The sequence below is a fragment of the Branchiostoma lanceolatum genome, chromosome 2 (assembly GCF_035083965.1).
Source record: "Branchiostoma lanceolatum isolate klBraLanc5 chromosome 2, klBraLanc5.hap2, whole genome shotgun sequence".
NCBI classification, from domain to species: Eukaryota; Metazoa; Chordata; class Leptocardii; order Amphioxiformes; family Branchiostomatidae; genus Branchiostoma; species Branchiostoma lanceolatum.
In genome coordinates, this window is record NC_089723.1 from 28,138,457 (window position 1) to 28,163,647 (window position 25,191).

The 25,191-nt window shown below is 39.7% G+C and overlaps 2 protein-coding genes across 4 annotated transcripts; one reads left to right on the forward strand and one right to left on the reverse strand.

The window, feature by feature from the left end:
* Positions 1-3,396: 3,396 nt before the first annotated feature.
* LOC136428385 (activating signal cointegrator 1-like) lies at positions 3,397-16,216 on the reverse strand. The gene is made up of 11 exons (XM_066417841.1): positions 16,083-16,216; positions 14,899-15,077; positions 14,196-14,308; positions 13,438-13,671; positions 11,980-12,173; positions 11,152-11,479; positions 10,256-10,443; positions 9,352-9,473; positions 8,989-9,086; positions 8,463-8,559; positions 3,397-3,904 (listed from the first exon to the last, which is right to left on the reverse strand). Exons 1-11 carry the CDS (start codon positions 16,163-16,165, stop codon positions 3,834-3,836), a joined length of 1,707 nt encoding a protein of 568 aa, XP_066273938.1. The 5' UTR covers positions 16,166-16,216; the 3' UTR covers positions 3,397-3,833.
* A 195-nt stretch (positions 16,217-16,411) lies between these two features.
* LOC136428389 (PCNA-associated factor-like) lies at positions 16,412-25,058 on the forward strand. 3 transcript variants are annotated; one of them, XM_066417855.1, is made up of 4 exons: positions 16,412-16,553; positions 17,386-17,457; positions 23,513-23,672; positions 23,971-25,058. In XM_066417855.1, exons 1-4 carry the CDS (start codon positions 16,517-16,519, stop codon positions 24,014-24,016), a joined length of 315 nt encoding a protein of 104 aa, XP_066273952.1. In that variant the 5' UTR covers positions 16,412-16,516; the 3' UTR covers positions 24,017-25,058. The 3 variants fall into 3 exon arrangements, with proteins under 3 accessions (XP_066273952.1, XP_066273951.1, XP_066273950.1); XM_066417854.1 differs by having other exon boundaries at positions 23,516-23,672; positions 23,965-25,058; XM_066417853.1 differs by having other exon boundaries at positions 16,413-16,553; positions 23,965-25,058.
* Positions 25,059-25,191: the final 133 nt, after the last annotated feature.

The window sequence follows — 25,191 nt, forward strand, 5'->3', positions numbered from 1 at the left end:
ATATCACTTGTCTGCGTTTAATGGGATAATCTGATAAGATTACAGTTTGACAGACAAAAATGAGACAGTAACAAACTAAGTCCCATTTCAGCCTGCGTTGCTAGATGAGACAGAATTGGCGGAGAAAATACGAAAACCGTGGTGCAGTATGCGTCTTTTCTGTTCGTAAGGGCCCTTTCGCACTTGTGCGTTTATTCAAGTTCGCCTGAGTTCCGCAGTAACATCTTTTTGTTTTAAGTAAATTTTGCGGGGAGGAAGTTGTTTTCTACTTTGACCCACCGTTGAGCAGTCTAGTTATCAAACCAAAGCCATTAATTCTTCGGCTGCAAACTTAACCTAAACCAAAAACATGTTAATACGCAACTCCTGCGCACTTGAATATACGCAGAAGTGTGACAGGGGCTTTACAGCCCCATTCCACTAGGGCGGCAACTTTGCTGCGACCGAGCGGTTTGACAGAGCTTTTCATAGATAAAAACGAACATTTCTACGCTTTTTGGGTTTGTTGTCTTTCCAGTCGTACCTGTATCTTTTACACAAACCTAGGCCGCAGTGCGATCGCTGTCTACTGCAATGGGGGCTTTTACAGTCGAGTACGAAACCCTCTGCCGTTGCCGTGCCGCTCCTGAAAAGCTAATTCCCGACAAGTTGCTGAGTTAAACGCCCGGCAGCCCCGCGATGTGCCATCCATCTCTGCCAGCTGCGCCCTGCTATCTTGGCGCCTAATTTGTACCGCCAAATGCAATCAGAAGCTCTCCGTGGAAAACGGCAAATCTCCTACATTTATCAAACTTTGATGATTCGCGTTCGGGGGGCGCGAGGTGAGGAACCTGGCGGATATCCTCAAGGTTGAATCAGACGATAAAAAGAAGAGGGGCCGGAGAGCGATTAGACGTTTCGCCGTCATCTCGCAAGCTTCTTTAATTGGATTTTGATAAACTTCACTTCTTCAATGCTCTCATCAACTTAGAAAGTGGTAATGCCGATGCGGCGGTCTATCAGGCCACAAATTTTCTTCCATGCCTCTTGGCGTTCACTGTCGACATCGTCCATCAAATCCCGTTATCCCGATGTAGTAAACATTGTCCAGCGGTACGGGTATACACGATGCAATTGTAATGTATAAATATTTAAGAGGCTAGAACACATCAAGTAAAATTCAGCACCATACCCACTAACATGCTACGACTACGGTTGGAAAAAAAGTTCACCACAGTCGACATTAGAAACCATCGCAAAGGGCGAGATATTAAATTTCGGTGTCAGTGTTCCTCAAATGTAGCGTCACCTCTTTCCGTGGTAGATCCATCAATAGGTACATCAGTCCATCGTACGGTGATGCCGGGAATACTAATGATTGTAAGAGCGTGTATGGGATACACGTGCGAGGATATAGATTTCCCATCACAAAGTCCCAATGGACAGACTATGTGATAGGAATTCCCAGTAAATGCCGAATCTTAAAACGCCACGCATAAAACCAGAGGCACCACGTTGGCTATGGCGCGAGCGGTTATTCGGGAGGAAGCCAATATTATGTCCCTGCAATATATATCCAAACACTGCACTGTCCAGTCATTCAAATTCTAAACCTCTCTCTAAAGCTACCACAAAGCTTTCGTAAGAAAAATTAAAAACAATAGCACCAAATTTCTCCAAAACGCAGAAGCCGATGCTTCTGGTGTTTTAACGTTCTGTCATGAATTACAAGAATCTGTGCGCAAAAATGTACACCACAGATGTTTCTTTATAATTCTATGGCTTACTATGCATGGCACAGGACACACGAACATGGTAAAAAATACACTTTTTATACATATAACGAGGTACGCATCAGTATCTTTAATATTGAGCTTAGTCATCACCGTTACAATTTGATATTATCAACATATTTCTAGTGCCCATCTTTGTGGCATTAGTCTCCACAAGATGGCATCTCCATCTGTTCACAGATTACTCATATCGATCCACCCTTCTTCAATTTTCCCAAGAAGATTCTCTTTGTATTGAATCATGGTGCTTCTAATCATCAACTGTTAAGGTTGAGGGATCAACATAACAAGGAAGCTCTCCTGTTACTTTCTGGACTAACATAGCTATACAGTAACATCATCAAAGTTTGACTAAGAATTAGCAGTCTCTCTAGCTTGGGTACAATCTTCCACAGTGTACTGCCGGTTCATTCTTTTTGCTTCATGCATGGTTAAGCCCCGGTCACACTAAACTCACGTCGTACCTACGATGCACGTACGATGCATTTCCCGTACAACGCAGGTAAATCGCAGGTAAATCGTAGGTAAAATCAGCTATCGCAGAGCGTCGGGCAATGTTCAAAATTTCATCCAACGTCGTACGATTTTTATAGCCTCATATTTAGGCTTTATTGCGGCCTTTTTATCTAATGATGAGGTGACGAATTCATAAATTTCGACCATGTTCTGATGGTTTCAGTTACCCTGATGTATTGCCGATGCTGATGCAAATTGTAACCATCATAAGACAATAGCAACCAGAAAACAGTACGCCCGTAGAATAGCCTGCTTCCAAGTTTAGATTTTCTACGTGTCAGGTCCAGAACCAGGCGCATATAATTGTTTTATGTCTGTATACACCTGGGTTTATAATTAGATCATACCTCAGTCCTATCCTGTCTCTATTTTCAGTGTCAGTTTTTGTTTGACGCTTTATGCCTATCATGTGCTTTCTTTTTGATGGACAAAACAACTGGCCTGTCATATTCTTTCTCTGGGCCATCCGCAAACTGTTCTCTTGGCAAACTAAAAGTTGAGACAGGATGGGACTGAGGTCTGATTCAATTATGAACCCACGTGTGTATAGCCATGAAACAATCGTATGCATCACCTGCGCGCGATACTTGATCTGACACGTGGAAAATCATAGCCTTGAAAGCAGGCTCTTCAGTGGGCGCGCTGTACAACGGTTGTCAATGCGCTCTGGTGGCTGCACTTTTCAACAACATCGACAATATCAGGGAAAACTGAAACCATCAGAAAACGATCGAAATGCATACATTTTTCACCTCATTGGTATAAAAAGAAGGCCGTAGTGAAGTCTGTATTGGGGGCAATAAAAATCGTACGGCGACGGAGGGAAAATTTTGAACATGTTCAAAATCATCTTTAGCTGTATTTTTCGACGTAGGACTCTCGGCGATGGCTACTTTTACGTGCGATTTACCTGCGATTGACCTGCGATTGACCTAGGTACACTAAAAAAAACCATCGTACGATGTACCTACGTTATATGTGACCACCACTTTGTATGTGTTAACTATTGCACCCGGTTTTTCCCAAACGTACGACGTACGGCGCTGTCATGACGGAAGAAACCCCATCGCAGGTACGACGTGAGTTTAGTGTGACCATAGCTTTAAATAGCAAGAAAAAAGAATGAGCCAGTGGTAAACTACAGAGAACGGTACCCAGGTTACAGTCTTGCATCCAGGTACTTAGTACTAAATCTCCTGTCTTCATCTACTCTCTTTCTTGAATAACCCATTTTAGCCATCCTAACAAAACAAGCATTCATCAAACCTTCAATTGAGAAACATGTTATGAAGGAGCATTTCATAGCTAAATGGAAAAAACAAAAATGATTTTTTTGATTGCCAATAATAACTTATTACAGTCACCGACTGCACTTCTCTTTCAGCAACAGGACATATGAATATTGCTTGATGTCTTGGTTCCCAAACAGGTGATGTTGTGTACTGTAGTATACATGAGAATGCATGCAGTGCTCTCCACATAAACTGTGTACATATACATGTCCAAGTCTACAGAAGGCCGGTGGTCCATGACATAATGGCAGTTTTAGAAGACCTTCCTGTTGACCGGCCTCAGCCCCTTCTTGGCTGCCTTGTGAGTGGTGGGATCCAGTCTCCCTGTGGTGTCAACACAGTTGTCGTGTAAAACAACACTCAAGTATTGTACACACTGTACATAATAGAATCAAATCAAAACTAAACAAGAGCTACCTACTACTAAAAATCATGACAATAGCTTGTCCAGAACATGAGCAATCAAAACTGGAAGTTACGCTGCAGTACCATTACGATCTGCAAGGGGCCCAAAAATTGGATAATTTTGAGGTCTCATCAAGACCTACCCACATACCAAATATCAAGACTATTCATCAAGGCATTCTCAAGTTATTGTATTGAAATGTGATCACAAACAATGAAAAAAACGAATAATCAAACAAGCAAACAGAGACACAGACACATGCAACCGAAAACATGGCGAAGGTACTATTAACTAGACTAGAAATCAGGATTTTAAGGAAAGAAAAATAAAATTAGCTTTGCATTTTGAGCCTGTAGATTTTAAGTCAATAAACCTAACAACAACCATGCCATAATAGAAGCCCCTACTACTTATCTATCACCATTGTTGCGAAGAAACTTGCACAAAGCTCTTGCCTTGACACTTGACACATACTAAGTAATCTAGAGAGCAGGATTGCACTGTTAAGCTTTGTTCACACAGGTGACAACTGGAGCCATGAAGGTAGAACTAAGCAGGTAATAGCTGCGGTTAGCTGTCAACATCTTTACTCTCACTGATTGAGCCTCACTAATGGATGACTTTCCAATTTGAGAGGGTGAGCTGGCAGTCGGCCAGTCTATGTAAACACAGGGGTGGTGTTAGATAGCTGTGGCCGACCTCAAGGTTACCTTGGGAGTCTCAAGGTTTTGGCCAAGGGGGTCATTCACTGGCGTGGAAAACAAGATAATACAATAGACTTCACCAAAAGGGTGCTAAATATCTGTCAACGGTAATGGTTTTACTGATGACGTTTGTTTTATGATTTTCACCAGCGCAGTTGTAAGAAGAGTGGTATGGGAATGATGGGTCCCACAGAACTGAGCATTGTTTATGTGTCACAGATGAAGGTATGTAAGGCCAGGGCCACATGGTACTTCTTGATTAAATTTTACTTACTTACTTACTTACTGCCCTTTATGCCTCCCGGCATGTAGGGCAGCAACAAAAGTTTGCCAGTTCCTTCAGTCCTGGGCAACGCTCTGGATGCTGTTCCAGGTGTGGCCAAAGCACTTCAGTTCTCCTGCTACTGTTCGTCGCCATGTGTTTTTTGGTCTGATTAAATTTTAGGTTTCCATAAACACTGCTGAACTGCTATTTCCTAGAGCACCTTGACCAAAGTAAAGCAGGGAGTAGAGTGCCCCTACCTAATTTCAACTAGAGGAAGTGCGGTACCACTCTTTGTCATTCTGATGAAGACTTTTGAATAAGAGGTTGAAACGGGTAAATCGTTGTGTCTCAGCCGTCATCCTTCTGACGCCCAACCGACTACATAAACACTGCTGATGTTATGGTCAATACCAAACTCATATGCTACTGTGAGTCGACCAATCATCCAAAAGAAAACTTATAAACTAGTTCCCAAGATACACGCAAAAACAGTTTTACTATCAGCCCAAAATGTAACAATTTCTTCATTAGATCAAGACCAAACTGCATGTACTAAATATCATTACAATCCACTCATATCTTCTTCAGTTATGCTGCCCACACAGAAAGAAAGAAAGACAAAAAAGAAAGAAATAAACAAACAAACAGACCAGTAAAATAACCTTCTTGGTGAAGGTAATGAAAGTTAAGGCACCATTTGTAACTAAATAGTACTATTAATACAGGAGCTAGCTCAAGAATTGGAATACCTTTCTACCGACAAGCACCTTTCTGCTGATAGGCAATACGGCAATACACTGGCAGCTGCTTATACATTACCATTTCATACAAATTATACAGCACAGCACTATGATTTGCAACACCAAGACACCCCATGTGATTGTGAGGCTAAACATCTGACAAGGGTTTGTGTAATTAATGCAAGCTAACAAATAGGAGGATTACCTTGACATACCGTGCAATTTTCAGGTAAAGGCACTTCAATCTAATTCAATAAATCTTGCAAATGGAGTGTGCATTATTCAACCATCTTTATTCTACAGCAGGGGATAGTGCTGTCAATTTAATACTTTAAAACATCATTTATGCCTTTGACATTCAGCATTTTATCTGGTAGCCCAGCCCCTTATGCTGTGACCTTGAGAGAACACGCACACACCGCCTCAGGCACCGCAGCAAATCCTTTCCTCCTGTATGACCTTACCCTTCACTCTTGGACTCCTCTAGTCCCACTAGATCTGCTTTCCATATGGATTTACAACTAATGCAGAAATGTCTTTATTTTGGCAAGCCTCCATGGATATAACAGGCAAGCCCCCGAACAAGAATGAATGTTCCATAGAGATGCTATCTTCCCCCATGTCCAACAAAGATAAATGATTACTACAGTAAACTCAAACGTTCCCCATGCATCCTAACCACCCACAGATAAAAGCATGCGGGGCCGGGTCTGAATTTGAATGTAAATCTTACCAACTGTAGCCTGAGAAGTATTGTTAACAATAGGAAGGACACATACAGGTAACCAGTAACTGTGAACAACATGTGGAATATGCTAGACGATGCTAGACGTTGTGCCATATTAAATCATTTGGGTTCTTGCCATAATCAATATTGCTGAAAGGGGTGAGATGAAGCAGGCTTGTACTAACATCAGCGGTAGATAGTCTGTCTGCTACTCCCTGAAGACTGCATAAATTATCTCCAAGCAGATGTAGGGCGCAGCTCAGTGTTTTACACTGTACTGTAGTAGTAGTCTTTGCAGCAGTAGTGTTACAACTGTATAGTGGTCTGGGCATATAGCTCTTCATCTCCTACCACATTTGTACATCTTTCAACAAATGTGACAGGAGGATGCAACGCACTATCTGTGCCGACCGCTAGAAAAATGTACAAAATGCCATCTACAATGTAAGTATGCATAATACACTGAGCTGGACCCAACATCTGCTTGGATATCATGCATACAGAGGTGTCTTTTCTTTGTCAACTTAGCAATGCCTGACGGAAGTATTAACTAACAAAATACATCCAGTCAACAGAGGTCTTCTAAGCCTATCTGTCAGCTGGAAAATCTTAGTTGAAAAATATCTTTCAATCTGAACATGTCACAACTTTGAAGACAACAGGGTATAAAATGACAAGATTTAGTCTGTTTATCATATCAAAAGTATATTTAGTCCTGACTTTTTTGAGATGAGACCTACACAGAATTTTATAATTTATAGGGCAAGGTCTTAAAACCAGACCAAAATCTGCAGCAGTGAAAATCTTTGTGTGTGTCGTAACCACTCTTACCAGATGATCATTATTGTAAGACTTTGTTCACCAACCCAATATTCATGCTCACTTTACAAGACCAGGTAAATACAGCACATACAATACAATACATTAACTATTGTCTTTGTCTTCCAAATGTCTTTTTAAATATAATCAAATTATACATTATTGCATTAGGATATCATTGATGGATCTTTTATGCATAGTATCTTTGTCTTCTTGTAGAATATAGCGATGTGTTCATCATGTCAACAAGCCTGTATTTCATGATGTTCATCATTATTTAAATGATACAAAGTAGTAAAAAGATACAAATCCATATCACCTTCCAGTTAGAAATGTATGATACCCAAATCCAACATATTTGCTGTCAACTGAACTGTAGATTACAGAAACACTAAGTTCCTATAACCCAATGTTGTGTGAAGTGCATATAAATTATGCAAAAGCATGCACACACTTTTCATCAAATAATTGCGCCGTGACATTTGCCTTTACCAGGTCTTCCCGATTGCGTCTCCCATCCATTCCCACCGTCTGTCAGCGGGACGAGATTACAATGAAGACATATTCTCAACAGCTGATTGCTTGGTATAATGGAAATGCTCATGTTGACTGTGATATTAAGCCATGTATGTCTCCTACAGTGTAGGCAATATAGCGAGATGCCGTGCCTTCAATGAGCAGTGAGCATGGGCATCCATCTTCATGTTCTATTTCCTTCATCAGTAGGGGTTGAGAACCTCTCCCTTACTGAAATCTACAATCCTACCATCACTGGCGGCCCTGCTAGCCTGCGAAAGCACCTCTAATCAGCGAGGGATGAACAGGGATCGTCCCGGGGGAACAGTGACCTTGTCTGTCCTTCACCCGCTTTTGTCAGCGAGAGGAAGGGGTGGATCAGTACTAACTAATCCTGGAGTGGGGGTGGCCATGAGAAAATGTCATGTAGTACAGGAACGCCTCCTGTCTTCCTTTCTGGGTACTGCATGACACAACTCATATTTCGTGCAAGTTTTGTTTGGCGAACAATTCAACTATCTGAAGCCATTTTGTTTGGCGAACAATTCAACTGTCTAAAATGGCTTTGTTTGGTGAACAATTCAACTATCTGAAACCATTTTGTTTGGCGAACAATTCAATATCTGAAACAATAATCTAAACTAAAAGGGCAAGAACAAACTACAAACACTACTGGAATATCAGTTCTAAGTCCTCTGTACTTACAGATCTTGTGTTTCCCCTTGATGGGAAACTTGATGATGAGCTCTTGGAAGTTCTCACAGATGAAGACAAAATCCGAGGCTGACTCCCCATCTGGGTACTGCAACAGGAAAACTGTTTCAGGTGTTTAACGTACACAGGTCTTGATACAGGTCCTAAGCTTTCAGGTATATTTTGTGCATGTCGAAAAGAGCTAGGGGAATTCCCCCAGTAAAATGAATCTGCACATATCATCTTCTCTGTCACGACCAATGGAAGAATAACAATTCAGTGAACTAAATTGGCTTGAGATCACTTTCACTCTCTTTCTTTAATTTTTACCCCAATAAAGTCAAAGTCATAAATATGTGTGATACATAATATTTGGCAAAAGAAAACAATTATATAAGCAGCAGAAGATGTATTAATGTATGCAAGCAGCAGAAGTTTTATAATGTATGACATCTTGACCAAATCCATAACTGTTGGTACAAGTACATAAAATGTTGATGAACTACTCTTTGACAAAGAAGTAGAATTGATTGCTGACCTGTTCCCTGTACTCCTCCTGTGGTAGAACATCAGCTACATCCACACACCCCAACAGGCACGCCACAGGGTAGTCCTTAGGGAACTGGAGGTGAGGTTCTGGAAATAACAAATACAGAGAATGGTGATTATTTTATCACAGGCAGCCAGGGAACTCCATCTATGGACATCAAGACATGGATATACAACAACAATGTACTTGCGTTCCGGTCCAGATCCAGGTCTGAGACTTACAGAACATTATCAAAGACAGCGACTCTTGGAGAAGTACAGAGTACATCAAGTCTGGGCAAACAGCCTGACATGTGGATGATGATAATGAAAAGGAGCAAGGCAGTATCATACTGTCGACCCAGGAACCCACCGTTTGCGATGATGCGATGTGCGTTCTCAACCTCAGCGACCTCCTCCTGAGACGGCTGCTTACTGGCTGCTGCTATCCACAGTCTGCCGCGGTGGGGGGAGTACCAGGTCCGCCCCTCATGTCTGTGCACATGCAACAAGTAACGACTGTGATCGACTGAACTGTTTTTGGTAAGTTTAAATAGATTTAAAGATGGCTTTGATAAGTTTAGATAGATTTACAGATGGGTGAATAGAGAGAGATGGAGAATACAGCAATAGATTGATAGATAGACAGACAGACTGAAAGACAGCTGATTCTACCAATAGAGATCCTCTCTGTCAACAGAAACTCTGATCAGAATGCTGTGAAAGTGTTAAGGCAGTCTCCTGTTCATAACCCTGAAATTTCAAGTCAATCAATCTACAATGATCTACAGTGGCATGAATCAAAGTTGAAAAGTATTCACATGCACAGAAAAACTTACTCCTAATTGCATGGGATTTCTGCAGGTAGAAACCTCAATTGTACCGGCAGACATCCTGATCATAATCTCTGTCAATGGAGACTCGGATTGCAATCTCTACTAGCAGAATCAGCCATTCTGTCAGATTGTAATCTCTACCCAAACATACACATGGACAGTCATATGTACATACACTCTTAACATCAGTAAAGAATTATTCACTTCTCTATTCCTAATTTTGTTCCTTACTTAATACATTGATGAAGGTTAGACATCCAGGTAATGACATACGCCAAAAACAATTACTCAAGCAACTGGATATGATTTTGAAACAGTCAGACGTTTCAGACAGCATCCACTATCTTTCTGAGTCACTGACGAAAGGCAGCGGATGCAAAGGTCTGTTTCAAAATTTTTATCCAATTGCTTTAATAACTGTTTTTGGTGTTCCTTCCTTACTTTTTGATCCCTAGGACCAGTAGTGAAGCCCATGGCTGGTGCATACTGAGACACATGCCGTCATCTCTCATCTCCTGCAGCTCCCTGTCCTGGATCCTCATGTTGGTCCTGTGTTTCTCCCTGTCCTCGCTCTGTGAACCTAGTGGTGCAGGGGGTCGTTTTCCTTCTGACTCTTCTGATGGGACAAACTAAGGAACAAAGAAATAAAATAATTTGAAAGTTCACTCCTTGACAAAGACTGGAGCTGATCAGTCAAAAATTTGGGTAAGTCCAATTTTTGTGTTGGCGATTGCAGTTCAACTTTAATTCAGAATGACTTCTACCAACACAGATGAACTTTTAACTGAAAATTGTCTTCTGTGTTGGTAGAAGTCAATCTGGATCAAAATTGAACAGTTATTTCCAACTAAAAAAAACAGACTTATTCCAACTTAGCCAAGTTAATCAGTCAAAAATTCTGGTGAGTCAAGTTTTTTGAGTTGAAATTACAGTTCAACTTAAAGTTTGATACAGAGGAAATAGAATAGTTGCTGACTGGCAGAAGGAATAGATATCATCTGTTCAAAAAAACTTAGACTAGCTTGAAGAGTGTAGAAATGGGAAAACAATCTACAAAGTCAAGGTCACTCAAAGAATTATTATGTCCAAACTTTGCATGTACAAAAGGACAACCAAGACAGTTGTGCAAGCAGTAAGTAAGTAACGTTAGTACTACTAGTTAAAGAAATGAAATGTTAGTGCATGTACGTTGAAGACAGAGAACGCCATTTCTTCATTGATCAAGAGACAGAAATCAAAACAAAGTAATTTGCAGGTAAAGGTTAGCACTTTGTAACAGATACAGTTCAGCTTTCCAGAACCTCTACTTGTACTTGTACAATGCCAACTGGTCTCACCTTAGGAGGTTGTATTTTGATATTAGGGTTGACAATGCTACTGTGGCCCTCCTGTGTTCCACCGCCCTTTCCCTTCCTGTTCACCCCAAAGTTTGTTCTCTGTACTACTTCGTCCTCTCTATTGTACACATCGACTACTGAGTCGTCCTCGACAACCCGTCTTCCCGCAAAGTCCAGCGTCACTTTCCTCGTCAAACGTGAACCAAAGCGCTGCTCGCGAAGCTCGTCCTCTCGTTTTTTCAAAGCTTCTCGCTCGTCCTTGGACAACCATTGGTTTTCCACGCTGAAGTAGTCAGCCTCGTCATCAAGGACTTGAGTTCGTTTGGCACTGTTATAAAGAGAACAACACATTTGGAATAGACTAGGGGGTCCATTATCGAACTTGACCTTCATTTTCCCAACCCCTACCTACCTACCAAATACTAGTATCATAAAGATCCATCCACAGCTTCTTGATTTATGCTGTCCACAAACATACACACAAAACGGCACCTAAAACATAACCTTCTTGGTGACCGTAATTATCAAGAGAAAATGTACGTGAAGGCCACATCCATTTAATTTTCTTGTACTTAGGATTTCCTGTCCTTAATGTTGCATTTTTGTAGCAAAAATGTTCCAGAATATGTTAAGGACATACATATGCAGCTATTCATAATGGTTACAGTAACAAATACCACCACCTTTGTCAATGTAAGTAATGGGCTAACAGGCATCTTAATAAACCAACCAACCAATCACTGTCTTGCAATCAGATATCTATCTTTGCAGATTGTTGCAAGTTGAGACAACAGAGTTCAATTTCATGTAAAAGCTACAAAGACATACCTTGTTCTATCATACTCCAACAGCTTGTTCTTATGAGCCTCTGCCTTGTCCTTTCCCTCCAGCAGGCGGGCCTCTTCGTGAGGCAGCAGTGTCCGCCCTCCCTGCTCATCGAGGCCTCCTAGCAGCTTTCTCCGTAATCGCTCGCTCTTGTTGGAATTCCTGGCCAGAACCTCCATCTCCTCCTTGGTGCAAACCTAGGAACATACAGACATTGAAAAGTGTGTTGTTGTATAATATGTTTTGCATTGTTCTTGTATTACCAAGCTTTGGTTTGGGACGTTCTCTCAGATGGGCAGTAAAGCTGGTGGCCCTATGCTTGAGGAGAGCCACACCTCCAGCATGTTAAAGAACCCACCACACCTATCGAAAAGAAGCAGCCCTTCCCGTTGTGAGTGGATCAAACCTATCAGTCTGGTCTTATGCAGTTTGTACTTAACGTTCAAAACTGGTGTGTTACGTCTAGTGGTGCGGACTGGTCCGGCCGAACCGGTTCTGGACTTGTAAAGCGTTTCGGTCCAAGTCCAAAAAACTGAAACGCTGAGAACCGGTTCTGGACATGTAAAAATAAATAGCACTTATGAACATTTGTACATCCTCTGTTTTGTTCTTTACTATCTAAAAACTTCCATAAATCACGAAGTTTGCGACGGAAAAGACGCAAACATTTGTTTGAATCCATTTGTTATGGCCGTCATCAGCGATATTGGGAAGTCTCACAGGTGCCCGCGAGATCTGGGTGACGTCAGGGGAAGCTAGCGATGTGATTGGCTTAGCTATACCATGTGACGGGACTACCCCGGCCCAGCCGCCATGTTTGATCTGAGAAGAGCCATTGTTTTGCCTGCAGCCCGGGAAATATTGCGCGACACCGGGGACATGTCAGGTTACACAAATTGCCGCAGTATGTGACCATCCAGGTGCCAGTGGGGAACTTCAAAATATAAACCACAGCCCTTGAGACGTCAACAGAGACAACCTGACATGTAAGTCACCACTCGCCACGCTAGAGTAGAGAGCATTTCTTCTAAATATACACGTCGTTCTGTGGACATGTTTCTGTGTGTATCTTTCCCTAGACAGACGACACGAACTTCTACAAGGAGGTTAAATACAGATATTTAACGGAGATTGAATACAAATGTTTGACCTTGTTTAGAGGGATTAACAATGGTAGCAGAGCAACAGCCACATAATGTGGCAGCAATGTCTGGTGCCGGACCGGACTTGTACAAGTCCGGACCTGAACTGAAATCTCTGGACTCGAGTCCGGACCGAAACCGAAACGTGGCTTTCGGTCCGCACCACTAGTTACGTCTTAAGGTAGTTGGCACTGACCTTGCAATACAAATAGACAAACATACTAAAACTCAAAACTGGTGTGTTACATTTATGTCTAAAAGAAGTTTACTGGTCATGTAATACAAACAAACAAACAAACAAACACACAAACAAACGTACCAACGCGCCACAGAAGAGACAGGGCCCTGAGCCTTCCTGTTCACAGACGATCCTGCCACAGGTGAGACAGTTGTTGACGAGTCTGTGCTTCTGTCCCAAACACTCACAGGGATGCCTCCCCGGTAACATCACTGCCGTTAGATGGTCCTCCCCGTCCTCTCCATATAGACTCTTCCACTTGGTCTTCCCACCGCTGGGCTTCTGGAAGTGGAGACCAGGAGGGTGGTTTTCTTCCTATGAAACAGAAGGAAGCAGAAAGGTTCTATGAAAGGCATGTCACATTATTATTACATGCTATCATCAGTGTGCTCTTACTTGATACATGTCTAAACAAATGTATAATTCATAAATAAATATCTTTCAATGTAAAATGAATAAGTGTAGGTACAGTCAACAACCAGTATTGGCTGCCAACTTTTCCATATCATAAGACATAACACATGGATTTCTGTCTGTCACAATGACAGAATGGTGAAAATTTTTGTTTGTCAAAAGCAGCAAAGTTCTTTCATATGACTGAATGCTGGATGCTGAAAACCAACCTGGAGACTGATGAAAGTTACAACTTGCTATCACCCAGGAACTGGTTAACCACATTTACATGCTTGACAAAGTTACATGTATCTCTCTGTCTGGCTTTCACTAGAGTACACATACTTGCACAACATTTTCTCTGCAATGCAACAGAATTAAACATTAAACAAAACAAGGCCTACAAAACTGATTTGTATGTAAGAATCCCCTGCAGATGTATCTACCTCCTCCTCATCCCCAGCAGTACCAGGACCACCAGACACTCCTGTCCCTTGCGTGGACTTCTGTTTCCCCTTGGTCTTCTTTTTCTTCTTCTCCTGAACTCCAAACTGCTCATCTTCAGTCGCATATAAAAAGGAAACATAAAGGTTTAAAGTTGCAGCACTTATAACAGGCCGAAGCATAACACTTTTCTATGGCTGGTAGTGAAATGTGGCTTACCAGTCCATTGCTTGCATTCCTAGCCCTTGGAAAAGGCTCAGGAGGAGAAAATGAGTACCTAGGGATGTCCTCTAGGATGGGATGTAAAACTGGAGGCCACACCCTGAGCACGTTTATGACCCCATTCATATTAAGCCTATTAAGTATTATAGCCGGTTAAATTAAATTTAAGAGTTACCTGGCTAATCTAGCCGGCTATCCTAGCCTGATATGAACGCGGGTTAAACTGAATCCACCTCAGGAGGTCAGGAGGATTGGACATATCCTGCTTAAACCCTTTTTTAGCTGGTTGATTTGCGTTCATATCAGGCTAATTCTTAAATTCAATTCAACCAGGCCGGGCTATGATAGGCTTAGATTTAATATGAACGAGGTCTAAGAGACCACAACACATGCACTCACCGGGGCCATCACGGCGAGAGTGGATCATGCCTTATAACCCGGTCTTACACAGCTTGTACAGCACTTACGAGGTCTTATACATACCTGCACCTGAAGACTTCTTGTAGACTATGACATTTTCTGGAACTTCTGGTTGTTTGACAGCAGGTTTCCATCTCTTCAACAGCTCGTCAAGAAACCTTCTATTCTTGGGGTCGGATCCGTCCAGCAGCTCTAACAGGTAGTCTTCAAGGTCGCGGCTGCTCTCCATGGACAACATGTAACTATAAAAACAACATACAGTACTGTAAATTCATTTATTTGCACAGGAGGTGGGGAAAGGATGTATTGCTGTGCATGAAGCACGCAGTTGAAAAAAAATTGTTATGCATAGCAAGGAGGATATACTAGTAATGTCACATGTACAATGGAAACAAATTTTTGCAGTGTCATGAGAAAATTACAGTAACAAATACCAACATGTTAGTGTATGTAGAAGGCTCAATATATTTTTCTCAGTTTCCTGCAATCAAGCTGCAATCAAGGATTTCATCCTTGCTGCAATAAGCTAGTTCGGAGTTGCTACTACGCATGTGCAGTGTCAAAGGTAAAGGCCCCCGCGACGGAAACAGTGCTCGCCTCCACATTGTCTCGATTTGCATATCAACGCCCAGACGGGTCTTGTTTTCGTCGCGGGGGCCTTCACCTTTGACACTGCACATGCGTAGTAGCAACTCCGAACTAGCTTATCTTGCAAGTTATCAGAAATTCTACTTGCTATTTGAATAAAAGTTTCTGGACATATACATATATATGTTGTCCTGGTTTTACATAGCTTAGTAAGTAACTATTCAATGCACTTAAATTGAGTTTATAGATCGTGAATGATAAACGTTAGAGCTTGTGATAATGATAATTTTTGTGTATGCTTATGAATTTAAAGCAGATGTACTGTATCATCTCATCTTGTGCTCTCATCCTTAGGACACACTGTTAAAAGTATCGTGGACTGCCTACAAGTCATGCAGGCTTCAGTACACTGCCACTTTTGTACAGTTTGATTCGTGAAGCCCACCCCACATTCTTTGACGTGCAAAATTGCTAAATGTTATGCAATCACATAACGTTACAAGCACGGATAAGCCCCCCTCCCCATCATAATTTTAACACGTAGGAAGTTTAGGTTGCCGGTGATAACGTAGCGATTTAAGACATGGAAAAACACAAGAGTAGAGTAGTAAAAGGGTAATAAATAGAAGGATTCATATGTATTGTAATAAAATGAGTACCTGGCAATGTCCTCGGACGCCTCGAACTGTAGGAGTTTAGAAAGTTCTCTGCAGCACCACTGCACCAAGTCAGGCGTCGCCATCTTGTCACTTTGTTGATTGCCGAATGTTTCCGGAAATGTACGAAAAATGGATGAACACAATAACGAGAATCTAAAACTTTCCTTAAAAATATATGTGATAGTAATTGGGTTCTGTGGTGGATCTATGTTTTTCTAGAATAGAAAATTATGAAATAATCATGAATTTATGAAATAAAGTTAAAACGTTTGTTACTTCGGGAATCTTCGCTGTCGCTCGGGTGAATTCGACACGTACCGAGAAAAAACGCGGGAAATACAGTCCTGAGAAGCAGTCGAGAAGGAGAGACGTGTTTTTCTGCGCTCTGCACATTTTCTCCTATTCCTGACGAATTTCTCACCTTCTAGGCCAACATGGTGCGAACCAAAGGTAGCAACAGTGGAACAAAAGGTAAATATCCCCTAAGATTTGTTAACAATGAACATTAGAAGGGAATTGATATGTTTTTAGCGACACGTTTGTGATATAAAAGGGAGCTCGGTTCGCGCGGTTTTGTTGTGTGTCCGTGAAATATATTTTGCTGGCTTTTGTTGCTAAGCTGCAAGGATACAGTGAAGAAATGCGTTAGCATGCATGACACTGTAACAACGTTTTTCCCTGGCCTCTTGCTTTTACTTAAATTAAATTGAATATTTACGTGTCAGGCTGACACTGTCAGCCCTTGTCATCAGCGATCTTGCCCCCCTCCCCACTTTTTTACTACAAATTAGCAAAACACAGATTGATGCCAGTACATAGCTACTCGCACTTGAGTCGTAACTGCAGTACGCTGATACTAGGCTAAAATGTGATTCATAATCCCAAGCTTGATTTTTACTTACCTTGAAAGTTGCTCATATTTTTAATCATGCATAATTTTTTCTCCACAAATTGCAGATTGGATGATAATATTATAAGACTTCCCAGTTTGATTTAAACAAAATGGCCTTCTATGAATTCTGACATAGGGCTTTGTTGGTTATGTGGCTCACAAACCTGGTGTATTATGCCATTAGGCAGTTTACCTTGTATGCAATACAAACAAACAAAACAAATGTTGTATTAAACCTCCTTGGTATTGCATACCTGGTAAACCACCCCTAGTCTATATAACCTCCTTGGTGTAATACACAAAGTTTGTACTGAACAGTACTTCTGGGTTCTGGGCCAAACACTCTGCTGTTACGTCACAGCAATGCCACTAAGTGATATCTGATTCTTTGTATTCTCTCCACACCTACAGCTGTAGCAGCAAAGGCGCCCAGGAAAGCTCTTGTGTCAGCACCAAGCAGCAACTTCACACCGGGGTCTCCTGGTAGGTTAATGTTACTAGATTTATTTTCTTCAATGATAGAAAAGTTACATGTTTCAGATGTACATTTTTATCACTGTAGCCTCCTTCACATGCTTCTAGGAGCACTGATTCAAAATTTTCAACATGGGTCAGCTTCCCTAAATACTTGGAGAGATAGTTTCTCCACGGAGCATTTAGATAAGAGCACCTGGCCCATGTGGAAAATAGCAAATCAGCGCTTCCCCTAAAATATAAACACTGGGGCTCCTAGAAGTCTGCAACGAAGGCTAAATTTGTATTTGTCGCAGTATGTGTGTATTGTATGTCAAGTTCTTGCTTTAGCATTTTTCTATACACCTCCAGAGAGAGAAACTGTAAATGACTATTGTGTATATTAGCCTAGTGTAGTCCAAAAAGTATAAGAGATTTAGAGAAGAGTTCATTTGGCTGTGTAGGAACTCTAGTTTCCAGTTTCGGCCGCTCTCCAGTTCAGTTCACTGTCATGTCAGGTTTTCGACTATAGAGAGATCTAAAGCATTCTACATGTGCATATGTAAATGTTTTTTTATTTTTTTTTTTTATTTTTTTATTAGTCAAAATAATACAACTGTACATAAAGCAACCATCCAGCAAATCAATCTTGAGACATCATAGTATTACATAGCGTGTTCCATTTACCAAGGTGTTTCCCTTGTCTTCCCCTCCTTGCTGCGATTATATATTCTAATTGGTAGAATAAATTAACGTACTTAATGAATGTCTGAAAATTTAAATATGATTTGCCTCTGCTTTGAAATATATGTCTTTTGGCCAATAGAATAATAAGATTTTCGAGACAATTTTCGGAGGATAAATTTCCAAATATAACATTGAAGGGGTTTAGATTCAAATTCTGTCCTGTTTTATTGTTATACCAAATTTTGATTTCGTTCCAAAAAGAGACTACACCGATACAATCCCAGAAGACATGAGTGTATGTTTCTTCTTCAAGATGACAAAGGGAGCATAAGGGGCTATCTACACACTTCCAAATATATAAAAGCCTATTGGTAGGCAGAATTTTATGAATAAGTTTATATTGGAACAATCTAGAAGTTGGGTCAATGGTACATCTTACTATGGAGGTAAAAACTTGTTTCCAGGGGATTGGAGTGTCAAAGAGGTACAGCCATGATAATTGCACATTGTGTGGGACATCTGTTAATTTCAAAGATGTCAAAAAAAATCTATACATATCTCTATTAATCTTTGTCTGATTGAGCCAAGTACTGTCATATTGTTCAGGTCTACAAACACAAAGTGGGGGGCTACCATTCAAATTAGACTTCCATTTTCTTGGAATAGCAGCTATGAGTTGTATATAATGTAGGTTATCACAAACTGGACCATACTTGGCACAAAATTCAACGTAAGACATCAAAGAACCATTTGCATTCAATATATCATTAATAAACACAATACCTCTATTTACAAAAGCCTTAAACAGCACAGGTTTTCCACCAATCAATATATTATCATTCATAAATAACAGTTGTTGCTTAATTTCAGCAGGATCAGTGGGGATCTTGTACTGATATTTATACCAAGCAGTAAGTATATCTTTTAAAAATGGATTCAATCTAAAGTGTTCTACAGAATTGAGTTGAAGGAAAGGAAATAGGTTACCACCCACTGATAAATGCATTCTCAATAACCATGCAGTTAACATATCTTCATTAAAATACAATTTAGGGATCCACGAACATTTAATAGTAAGGGAAAAAGCGTATAAATTCTTAAGATTTAGTCCACCATTTTCAATTGAGTTGTATAATGTTTTCCTGCTTATTCTTTCAGGCCCATCATTCCAGATAAATGAAAAAATTTTCCTTTCATATCGTTTAAAAAAAGATTTATCTGGATTTGGGAGAATCTGAAAGAGATGTGTAAATTGAGGGACTATTAAGGAATTAATAATTGTAATTTTTCCAAGCAAAGACAAAATCTTTCCTTTCCATGGATATAAAAGCCTATCTATTTTAGTTAAGCGAGGCTCAAAATTTAAGTCCACAATATTTTCTAAGTCTTTTGGAATATGTACGCCCAAGATGTCAACCTCACCATCTACCCATTGAATAGGTAGATGGGTGGGCAATCTGAAATTACTATTCTTTAAAGTCCCAATTCTGACAACTTTACATTTGTCAAAGTTTAAAGAAAGGCCAGATATCAAAGAAAAATTTTCTAAGTCATCAAGAAGAGCATAAAACGATTTTAAATTGGGGTCAAAGGGGAAATTTGTGTCATCTGCATATTGTGATATTTTTGTAAATTTTCCCAAGGTAGAAAGACCAGTAAGATTTTGATTAGAGCGAATTCGTATAGCTAGCATTTCAACTGCAATGATAAATAAATATGGACTAAGAGGACAACCTTGTCTGACACCACGGTGTAATGTGAAAGGCTGTGATATATATCCATTATTTAAAACTGACTCAACTCCGTCAGCATCAGCTCCTACTGTAGCGCAGTTGCAAAGCAAGCTGCAGTCGGACTTGGAGAGGATTTGGAAGTGGGTAGAAACAAATGAACTTGTACTTAACATTGGTAAGACAAAATCCATAATGATGGGTACAACACAAAAACTAAAACAGAGTCCCAAATTACATCTTAGCATTGACGGGACCAACATCACCCAAGTAGATCACGCCGAACTGTTAGGTTTCATTATTGACCCACACCTTGCATGGACCGCGCAAACCGACAAAACCAAGCTGAAAATGGCAGGCACCCTCGCTACAATTAGAAGAAACAAAAACTACTTCACACCAAACGCATTAAGAACAGTTATACAGACTCTTGTTTTGTCACATCTTGAATACTGTTCCGCACTTCTGTCCTCCGCACCACAAACACATATAGACAAACTACAGATAATACAAAACCGTGCAGCTCGCTTAGCCACAAACTCTACTTTTGATGCCAGACTAGACAACCTTCACACCCAGTTAAACTGGCAAACAGTCAAAGAAAGACTTTTCACCAGCACCATCTGTTCATTCCATAAAATTGTAAATGAGAATCAACCGAAATGTATTTTCAAAGAATTGCAAAGAATAGAATCGACGCACACACACAACACGAGACTGTCACAAAGAGGGGCGTTCACACTAGCCAAACCAAGGACTAAAGCTAAAACCAGAACATTTGTATACAGGAGCATAAAAACATACAACACCCTACCTTCTCACATCACAGCTGGAAACGCTCGAACATTCAAAGAACACATCAAGCAATTAAGTAAGGGAAAGAACAAGCACATGCGTCTTGACACATGGTGGTAATTTTTGTATATGATTAGTATATTGAAGTTATTATATTATGTTATCATTATGATTACCTTTGTTTATATTTATGTTCAGTTCACTCAATTATGTTGAACAATTTTTGGTATTAGTTCTGGGTTTCCTTATATACTATTATCTATACAATGATTCCGTTTTTATGTTGACCTCTGACCTCTCCGCTCATTTTTAAGTTCATCATATTTGATTTTGTATGATTTACTATCTAACAATTGTTTTCGTTCTTCCTGTATTTGATTTAATTGTATTGTTATTGTTATTGTTATTGTTATTGCATTGATAAAATTGTATTTAATTAGGAGGACTCCAGGAAGATTAGTGTATAAATTGTTGTACACTAATGGAGATCTTAATAAAACAAACAAACAAACAAACTTGTGATGTTAGTATATAGCGTTTTAACCCATGAAATAAACTGGGGGCCAAAATTAAAAAATTCCAGTGCTTTAATAATAAAATCCCATCGTATGGTGTCAAAAGCCTTCTTAAAATCAGACACGAAAATCAGGCCAGGTTTTTCTTCTTTTTCATAATAATCTATCAAATCTAATATTCGTCTTATGTTATCCCCGATGAATCTCCCTTTTACAAATCCTGTCTGGTCTTTGTGAATTATATCAGTAATAACTGTTCTTACTCTAAGGGCTAAACATTTTGATAAAATTCTGGTATCACAGCAGAGCAGTGTTAATGGTCTCCAGTTATCCAAAATAGTGGGATCTTTATGTTGACCATCTTTCCCCTCCTTTAATAGTAAAGAAATTAGTCCTTGCTTCTGAGTATTAGACATAAAACCTTGTGAAAGTGAATAGTTGAAACAATTAAGCATGGGGTTTTTAAATATAGAGTAAAAATGTCGGTATACTTCCAAAGGAATACCATCTTCTCCAGGAGATTTTGCATTTGAGAATGAATTAATGGCTTTAAGTAATTCTTCATCTGTAATTTGACCCTCACAGGCCCACTGCTGTTCATTTGTCAGTCGTTTATCATATTGTGTTGGGAAAAAATGCTCTGTGTTACTGGGGGTTAGGGGTGTGGGAGGCTCATCAAAAGAATAAAGTGAAGAGTAAAATTCTCTTTGCTTTTCTAGAATTTCTTTGGGGTCATGGGTAAATGTATTATCTGATATTTTCAATTTCTGAATATTTTTTCTAGTGTAATTTCTATGTATCAAATTCAAAAAATATTTGGTACATCTATCCCCTAGCTCCATCCAGCGAGCTCTTGATCTTATTATTATTCCTTGAACCCTTTGATTGTACAGTAATTCTAATTGTTTTTGTTTTTCATCTAAGTCATTCAAAAGAGATTCAGGGGGGGAGGGCAAATTATCAATCTTACTTTGTAATGTGTTGATATCATCCATTAACTTTTTCTCTCTACATAGATATTGTTTATTCTTCCAACTACTAAATTTAATACAATATCCCCTAAAAAAACATTTTGCAGTATCCCATACAACATGTGGGTCTGCTGTTCCCTGATTGATCTTAAAAAATTCATTCATAACTTTTACAGTTTTCTGGTGAAAGGATTTATCTTCAAGCAAAGACAGATTAAATTTCCAATACCCTTTTCCCCTGGGAAACTCTGCAATAACAAATGATAAAGCAATCAACTTGTGGTCAGATCTAAAACTATCCGCTATGACACATTTATTTACTCTATTGATTAGGGAAAAACTTGCAAGAAAATAGTCAATTCTGCTGGCCTGGCGTCTACGGCGCCATGTATATCTAATTGTATTAGGGTTTCTGAATCTCCAAATGTCATGTAGGTCAAATTTACTTTTCAATTCTGAAATAGATTCATAAGCTTTGGGGTGGTAAGTGTGGTTAGATGAAAATCTATCTAAAAAGGGGTTTTGTACTGTGTTGAAGTCTCCAGTGATAATCAGATTTTCAGTACTATCAGCAAAATTGTCTAATTCTATAGATAAGTCAGAGAAGAAATCTGGGGAATCTTGATTTGGCGCATAAATATTCACAATACAAAATCTAAAATCATCTATGGACAAATCAACAATAAGCCATCTACCATTACTATCAACTTTGGTTTGGTGAATATTGGGATTAATGTTATTTCTAAACAGTATGGCTGTACCCCTTTGACTGGAGGTTCCATGGGAAAAAAGCATGGTTCCTCCCCACTCACTTTGCCATCTCTTTTCTACAGGAAATGAAGAATGAGTTTCTTGTAAGCAAATAATATGATATGGTTTGTCCTTCAACCAAGTGAATACCCCCCTACGTTTTACAGAGTCACAAAGGCCATTACAATTATAACTTGAGATTTGTAGCTCTACCTGAGTCATGTCTTCTGGAATGGGTCACGCAAGATGGGGAAGATACTGTAGTCATCTGGGATGTGAGGGCATGGAGAAATGATGTCTGCACTAGTATAAACAAACACAACTAAAGAACCAAGGTTAACATAATTGGAAAACAATAAGGCTGGATGGTGCACAAAAACAAAACATAAATACAGGGTCACAACTGCCCTGAGCTTATTCTGATTCGGCAGCATGTACTTGTGTGTAAATATGTAAATGTTTGTATCTGTAGATTTTTTTCGTTTGTTAACTCAGACAATAAAAAGGAAGGTGCAATATAATCTTTCCATTCTGATGATTCATTCCCTTATCCATCCACTCATTTCCTCACTCACTCACTCACTCACTCACTCACTCACTCACTCACTCACTCACTCACTCACTCACTCATTTACAGCAGGTAGTGCTGCGAGTTCCAAGTATGCTGGTGGGAACCCTGTGTGTCCCAGACCGACCCCTGCATGGCAGAAAGGTATTGGGAACTTCTTCAACCAAGGGGGCAGCAAGGAAAACAGAACACCGCAGGACACAGACCAGGGCACTGGCTCAAGTTCAAGGTAAAATATTATGAACCGGATATGTTTTTATTGCTCTGTGGAGAGAACATGTACCTACAGTAATAATTGTACAGAAAGTTATTTTATTGATTTATATTTTCCCTTTTTCCTTGACCAAATTTACATCTGATCTCTTTTCTTATATTTCCCTCCCAGTCCCTATACCCTGTATACGGTATATTTTGTTTTGCTGCTGTGTTCTTTCTATTAATGGGATGGAAATATGCTGCATTTTCTTGAATATGTTGCCTTTCTATTTTGTGAAGATATCTTCTTTCTTCCCTCCCTCCAGTGCTAGCAACTGTGTGGCCGATATGGATGAAGGCATCACCGAGGAGGACTAGAACATGGAGATGGTTGTTCAGATATATGCTACAATATTGTGTCTAACATGGCAGCTACATGCTTGTATAAGATTTATACTCATTTCTAATGGCTGTCTAAACTTTGAAATAATTGATTAAGTTAAAAGAAGGAAAGGTAAGCAGTCTATCCACCAGCCATTGTGTTTTCTGAACAGCTAATGTTAATTTGGTGGATATTCAATTGATTTTGAGTGCTGGACCATAATATGTAACTAATTGTAAAAAAAAAAAAGACGTTGGATTGAAAATATACATGTCTGATGTCTGCTACATAATGAATTGTCTGCTTCAATATTACTTGTGTGACTGGAAAATCATCTTGCAACTGTATAGACAAAGGCCCAATCACAGACTTACGTTATTTTAGATCCCATAAGTACTAGAAATACGTTAGTGAAAAAATGTTGACATGTGTAAGAGACCAGCATTTTTTTTACATTCCAGCATGACAACATAATATTGAATTACCAGGACCCTCTCTGCTGAGGTATAAATGATCTTAGGTTCCCTTTCCATGGTGTTACGAACTTAAACGCTGTTTGCAAAGATATGTGATTGTTTCTGTGTAGAATATGGCATAGCGTTATTGTAATTGATAGGCTTTGGTAGGAATCAAATAACATGCATTCCTAAGGCAAACCACAAGGTGGTGCTTTACAGGTCAGTGTATGTTTCATTTGGCTTAGTTTTGCTATGGACAGTGCTTCCACAGACATGGTCATCTGGTGTAAAGGACTTATATAAACTACAAAAGGTGACTTCATCCAAATGGGACAAGCATGTTTTAATGCCACTTGCTTGTATGTATGAAACGGGACCACTTTTCTGGAGTCATTTTGTGATAAACCAGTTATATGGCATGTGTTTGACATAGGAACAGTCTTTTAGTTATAGCATTGTACCATTGTGTTTTACTTATACTAGTCATGTTCTTTTGATGTCTTTGAATTCAAATAGAAATACACGTCTACTGTCCTTAGCAGCTATGTTTCAGAACAAATAAAAACCTGTACAAAGAAAATGGCTTGAAAGTGAATTGTATGGTGATTTGCTTACTGGGTACTGAAATGTCATTAAAATTTGCTTGTGTATTGGAAGGCCTATAATATGCATGTATTCCAACAAGTAAAGCCACTGTAATTAGACTTGGATAT

Excerpts from the sequence above, each read along its gene's own strand:
- LOC136428385 (XM_066417841.1), bottom strand. The coding sequence starts at position 16,165 with ATGGCGACGCCTGACTTGGTGCAGTGGTGCTGCAGAGAACTTTCTAAA. Across the intron at positions 15,078-16,082 it reads GCGTCCGAGGACATTGCCAG|TTACATGTTGTCCATGGAGA; the intron begins GTACTCATTTTA and ends TTGTTTTTATAG. Across the intron at positions 10,444-11,151 it reads TCAAAATACAACCTCCTAAG|TTTGTCCCATCAGAAGAGTC; the intron begins GTGAGACCAGTT and ends TTTGTTCCTTAG.
- LOC136428389 (XM_066417853.1), top strand. The coding sequence starts at position 16,517 with ATGGTGCGAACCAAAGGTAGCAACAGTGGAACAAAAG. Across the intron at positions 16,554-17,385 it reads TAGCAACAGTGGAACAAAAG|CTGTAGCAGCAAAGGCGCCC; the intron begins GTAAATATCCCC and ends CCACACCTACAG. Across the intron at positions 17,458-23,512 it reads CTTCACACCGGGGTCTCCTG|CAGGTAGTGCTGCGAGTTCC; the intron begins GTAGGTTAATGT and ends ACTCATTTACAG.